At 49.1% G+C, this 6,877-nt stretch overlaps 1 protein-coding gene across 1 annotated transcript in view; it reads right to left on the minus strand.

Annotated features, from left to right (window-relative positions):
• LOC144932731 (cAMP-dependent protein kinase type I-beta regulatory subunit-like) overlaps positions 1-6,419 on the minus strand; it is a 94,684-nt gene extending 88,265 nt beyond the window's left edge. Inside the window, exon 1 of the mRNA XM_078857119.1 lies at positions 5,275-6,419. Within this exon, the coding sequence (XP_078713245.1) occupies positions 5,275-5,445 (171 nt within the window). The 5' untranslated portion in view covers positions 5,446-6,419. The remainder of the gene's footprint in view (positions 1-5,274) is intronic.
• Between the last annotated feature and the right edge of the window lie 458 nt (positions 6,420-6,877).

Consider the following 6,877-nt stretch of genomic DNA (forward strand, 5'->3'; position numbering starts at 1 on the left):
CCGGGAATTAAACTACTTCTGGTCGCTGGCTCAATGCTGCACCGTGCTAACCGTTGCGCCACCGCTCCACACTCCCATGCACTATACTGTGCTGCAATACAATGCACTGCATGGAAGTGAGGGGGGTCTGAACTGTGAAGTTTCGTGGCTCACGTCAAATATACCGTACGCTGTAATGGACATCCGTGAAAAGGAGCTTTATACAGTGAGGGAAAAAAGTATTTGATGCCCTGCTGATTTTGTACGTTTGCCCACTGACAAACAAATGATCAGTCTATAATTGTAATGGTATATTTATTTGAACAGTGAGAGACAGAATAACAACAACAAAAATCCAGAAAAACGCATGTCAAAAATGTTATAAATTGATTTGCATTTTAATGAGGGAAATGCGTTTTTCTGGATTTTTTTGTTGCTATTCTGTCTCTCACTGTTCAAATAAACCTACCATTAAAATTATAGACTGATCATTTCTTTGTCAGTGGGCAAACGTACAAAATCAGCAGGGCATCAAATACTTTTTTCCCTCACTATAGCTCATCGGATTCCTCCAGTATAAATAAAGATTCTGATTCAGATACAAGGTACAGGTGCAGCCCTGCAATTACTTGCTGATGGAAGGGCCTACACTTCAGAGTGAGCTCTAGAGAAACCTTCGGTCACAAAATAACGCGAGCGACGACTGATGTCTGAAACGATCCGATTGACAAAAAAATAAAAAGATCTCCCGCATAGTCTTAACAAACTGTTAGGCCAAGTGCTGTTAGCGAGCAGCACCTATGAAGGCCAGAACGACACACGAGGGGGTAGGTGGCCAGCACCACGCCGGACCCGCCTTTGTCTACCTAGTGGCGATGTTTACACACACCGCACCAGATACTCATTTGAGGCTGAGTCGACCTAGGGGAGGCCCAAGACCGGTTCAGATAGTCGTCACCGGTTGTTGGTTGGCCCTTCACCTGGGAATCGAACTCGGGTGGCCGGGTTCTTAGCGCAGTGCGCTAACCGCTACGCCACCGCTCCCTTTCAACAACCACCCACTCCACCAACCCACGCTGTGAAGTATGGTCAATACGATTCCCACGGCTCACACGGCATGTTGAGGCATTCATCCAGCAGTGGGTTCACATGGGGCTGTAAATCAGCCACTTTGTTATCGCCAACATGCGCGATTAGTCGTGCCCATACATTCACCTACTGACATGTATACATACGTGTACGTATCTGTTGTATGCTGTCATGTGCTGTACACTACACAGGCGGTACACACACCAGACTGTACACTCCGCGCACACCATTGATACCTTAGCTATTAAGATTATATTATCTATGACGATACACACCCCACATAAATACTGTATACTCCTTCATAGGCATAATGCCAAACACACCACACACGTACACGGCACACCATCCGTACACTTAACTATTAACACTCATAAATACACCACACATAAATACACACACACCGCACACGTAGACAGCACACCATTCACTTCACACACCACTCACACCACACCACTCACACCACGTAAATACTAGACGCATCACACCCATTAACACACCCATTAACACATACACACCAAGCCTTCCTTACTCTGCACACAAACACCAATGATGGCAAACACCCACCCCCGTGTATGGACTACGCACATGCACACTCGCCACTCCACATACACCAATAACATTCAACATATGATGACGCTCTGCCACTCATATGCACACGCATGTACATACAATGCTTAAGTCATAGACTTCACGATTGCATACTTTGTTATAATGTTATATACTACTAGATTATTTGCCCGTCCTAGGACGCAAGCTGTAATATTTACGAAAATTTTGAGCAGAGTATAATTGTATCTTGTGTAAATTTAATGGCAGTGAATCTTGCACGAAAGTATGTCAAACACTTCACGGCATTTCACTGTAGCGCTGTATTAATGACAGTGAATCTGGCACCAAACGATGTCATCAAACACCTAACTTCATGTCACTGTAGCACTGTATATAACTGACCTTTAATTTGTTTAAATTCACTGCTCTGATACTTTATTCTGTTCTGCTTTCGGTCACTGGGGTTGAAATAAATTGGAAATCGATACAATACCTGGAAAATCACCGAGGAATGTCTATTTTAGCATAATGTAGAAGCATAAATTAGACTTACCTTTTGTCTCAAGTGCTGAAGAAATAAATCAAGACACTAAATCCACTTTGTTGCTGCGTAGAATTATTTATTTAAATAACTTTCAATAAAGAAACGTGAAACTTAAAGCGAATTTGCGAAAAAAAATATTTCTGCTCCACCTTCTGCGTGAGTGTAAAAATCTACCTGCTCATGTATATTAATGAGAGAGGTGCGGCATGTGGAGTGACGTCACGCGCGTTACACACAAACAGACATTCTTGGCTCATTATAGTAGTGATACTCTCTCTTTCGGTAAAGTTACGTAGATAAATAGTAGTAATGCCGTGGAAAGACGCATGTTCTGTTTGCCATAATGATGCTGCTGGTAGTGATGACGATGATGATGACGGGGGTAAAGGTTGCTGTTGTTAAAAATGACCATGATGGTTTAGGACACACAGGGTTGTATGGACACATTTGCTGATTATATTAATTATGATGATGATGCGCGATGATGCGCGATGATTGTGCTGCTGCTAATGATTATTACGACGCTGATGATGCTGCTGATGTTTTTGTGCTGCTGCTGCTTACGACGATGATGATGTTATTAATATCCCTACTCATGAGACCGGATTCGTAGATGCATTCCTGTGTGTAAAATATGTCCGTATGTTTGTGTAGGTATATTTATGTATAGAATTATATGTAGACATGTGTACTGTACATGCATCTGTGGCTGACTAAAATGATGGATGATGGTGGTGCATGTGTATGCATGCATGTGTTGATGGATGTGTTAATTACTCATCACACACACACTGATAAATATCACATGACATACCCAAAACAAAGACAAAGATCCCCCGTATAGCCTCAACAGACTCTTGGGGCAAGTGCTGTTAGCGAGCACCTGTGAAGGCCGGCACTGTGGCACACGAGGGGGTGGGTGGCCAGCACCACGCCCGGCCGCCTTTGTCTCCCTAGTGGCGGTGTTTAGACACCATACACCAAGTGCTCATTTGAGGCTGAGTCGATGGTGGTGCATGTGTATGCATGCATGTGTTGATGGATATGTGAATTTCTCATCACACACACTGATAAATATCACGCGACATACCCATAACACACATAACACTTCACACACACATCACACACCCATCAGCAATAAAATACACCCCAAACACAACCCATTAAATCGTTTGACCCATAGCACTAAACAAAATTATATCACACATACCCATCACGAACAACACACCCATCCCACAAACATGCGTCATCCGCCCCTCGTTACCCACCCCAAACGCAGACACTAAACACAACCCCATCCGCACACACACACCACACACACCACACCACACACCCATCAATCCAATCGCACTCATCACAAACACATCACTCACCTATGACACCCATCACATCGCACACTGCCCACCCACACCCCTCTCATGGACACACTGATATCACCCATCACACATCGGTCACACTCACCTATGACAAAGACAAAGATCCCCCGTGTAGCTTTAACAAATTTATTGGGGCAAGTGCTTTTAGCGAGCACCTATGAAGGCCGGCACGGCGCACGAGGGGGTGGGTGGTCAGAACCACGCCCGGCCGCCTTTGTCTTCCTAGTGGCGATGATTGCTACACACCGCACCAGGTACTCATTGAGGCTGAGTCGACCTAGCAGAGGTCCGGGATCGGTTCGTGAGCGGGAATCGAACTCAGGTGGCCGGGTTCGTAACCTCCCCACTCACCTATGACACCCATCACCCACATACATCAACACACACCACACGCCCATCATATCACACATCTATCACACCCCCCATCGTTCATCAGATCACAAAACCAACCACATATCACACACCCATCACTGTCCTATGGCACCCAACACATCACACAACGTACCCATCACACACCCATCACACACCCAATCCAATTGACCATCACAACACCAACCACACCTGTCACCCATCAACATCACTCACCTATGGCACCCACTACAACACACACCCATCATGATATAACCCCCATCGCCCATCTCGTTACACACCTATCACTCACCTACTGTATCACCCAGCAACCGTCATCACTCATCTCAAAGCCCATATAGATTTAATAGATTGTTAAGGCAAGCGCTGTTAGCGAACACCTAATGAAAGCCAATACGGGGGGGGCGGGTGGCCATAACCACGCCCGGCCGCCTTTGTCTCCCCAGTGCTGACGCTTACACACCGGACTCATCTGAGGCTGAGTCGACCTAGCGGAGGCCCGGGGACCGGTTCAGACACAATATTGGTAACCGATGTTGTGTGGCCAAGGGTTCGATGTCAGCGCGAGTGCGTGCGCTAACCACTTGCGCCACCGCTACCCACCACCAATCACTCACCAGTCATCTCGCACACAAAGACAAACATCTCCCCGCGTTAGCGAGCAGCACCTACGAAGGCCGGAACGGCACGCGAGGGGGTGGCCAGCACCACGCCCGGCCGCCTTTGTCTCCCCCAGTGGCGACGTTTACTGCACACCGCACCAGGTACTCATTTGAGGCCGAGTCGACCTAGGGGAGGCCCAGGACCGGGACCGGTTTAGATAGCCTGAGCAGATTTATTGGGGCAAGTGCTGTTAGCTAGCACCTATAAAGGCCGGCACGGCACACGAGGGGGTGGGTGGCCAACACCACGCCCGGACGCCTTTGTCTCCCTAGTGGCGATGTTTACACATCGCACCAGGTACTCATTTGAGGCTGAGTCGACCTAGGGGAGGCCCCGGACCGGTTCAGATAATCGTCACTGGTGTTAGCCGTGAGCGGGAATCGAACCCGGGTGCCAGGTTCGTAGCGCAGCGCAGCGAACCGCTACAATACCGCCCCCCACAATATACATACATACATCATGTAGTGTGGGTTCCATGTCAGCATGTCAGCACATGTGTGTCAGCGCATACACACATGCACACACACATACACACACACATACATACACACATACACACACACATACACACACACACGTACACACACGTACACACACATACACACACGTACACACACGTACACGCACACACATACACACGCACACATACACACGCACACACATACATACACACACATACATACACACATACACACACACACGCACCTTATCGAGTTTCTCGAAGTACTCCTTGAGGAAGCGGAGCGGCCGTTCAGGTTTGGCGATGCACATCGTCACGATGCAGTCCTTCAGCATCTGCTGCACGCGATGCTTCTGCACGTACGCCTCGCACTCGCGCAGGGCTTGCTCCTCCGCAGAGAGGATGGAGGAGGCCATTTGTGTGATCAGCTCCTCTCTCTATCTCCCCTCTCTCTCTCTATCACTCACTCACACTCACCACCACCACCACAAACACTCGCTAACTCTATCCCCTACTCTAGCTCCTTCTCGGCTCTCTCGTTCACTCCCCACCCCCCTCGCCTCCTTGTGTAAGCTTTGTGTCGATGTGCGTATGTCGATGTGTATGTCACCTACGTGTCTGTCTTACGTGTGTCAGGATGTCTGTTTCTATTGTATGGATGGGTGTGTGTGTATATCAGTGCGCCGTTAGCGAGCGCCTATTATGCATACAGTCTCTAAGGATATTTAGTGTATTGTTCTTTGTCAGTGTGCTCGTCTGTTGTATGTCGACGTGGATGTATGCTATGTCTATGTCAGTCTTGTGTGCGTGATGGTCATCCGCTCGCTATGTATCCGTGCGTCTCTTGATTGACAGCGTCCACTCACGTATCTCGATCTCCCCCGATCCCGAGCCGCCTTTGTATCGCTCCTGTATACTGTCAGTGTACAATATATCTCTGTGCGTGTATACACACATGCAGGTATTGTCCCTGTGGTCTGTTTCTCCCCCTCGTCTCGATCTCCTCCTCCGCGTATTCTCTCTGCTGTGTTCTATAAATCACTCCCGTCTCGACCCACGTGCACGCCGGTGTGTGTCTGTCCGTATTTGTGTGTCTCTCTCGCTCCGTCACGCTGTGTGTCTCCGTCTCTCTCTCTCTCCTGCTCCCTCCTCTCTCTCTTCCCGATCTCTTCCCGATCTCTTCCCCACTCCTCTCCCTTCGTCCGCGTGTCGCTCCCTCGTTCCGCCGCTGTGTGTCTCCGTCTCTCTCTCTCTCTCCGCTCTCTCTCCACTCTCTCCCCGATCTCTCTCCGCTCTCTTCCTCTCCCTTCGTCCGCGTGTCGCTCCCTCGCTCCGCCCGTGACGCACTCTCTGCACACACGCGCACTGTAGCTGGAACTGTAAGTCGGAATAATGATGCGAGGGAGCTCGTGATGATGGGGAGGGTGACGCACGCACGCACAAAGACAAAGATCCCCCGTGTAGCCTTCACAGAGTGGAGGGGCAAGTGCTGTTAGCGAGCACCTATGAAGGTCGGAACGGTGCACGATGGGGTGGGTGGTGGGTGACCAGCGCCACGCCCGACCGCCTTTGTCTCCCTAGTGGCGATGTTTACACAGCGCACAAGGTACTCATTTGAGGCTGAGTCGACCTAGGGGAGGCCCGGGACCGGTTCAGATAAACGTCACTGGTGTTGGCCGTGAGCGGGAATCGAATCCGTGTCGCCGGGTTCGTAGCGCAGCGCGCTAACCGCTACAGCACCGCTCTCCACTACGCACATACACACACACTCATATACACACATACGCACTCGGTTACATACACAATCACACACGCAGTTATACACACACAATTATACGCAATGGCATA

Source organism: Lampetra fluviatilis, chromosome 5, assembly GCF_964198595.1.
Source record: "Lampetra fluviatilis chromosome 5, kcLamFluv1.1, whole genome shotgun sequence".
In the NCBI taxonomy this organism is placed as follows: Eukaryota; Metazoa; Chordata; class Hyperoartia; order Petromyzontiformes; family Petromyzontidae; genus Lampetra; species Lampetra fluviatilis.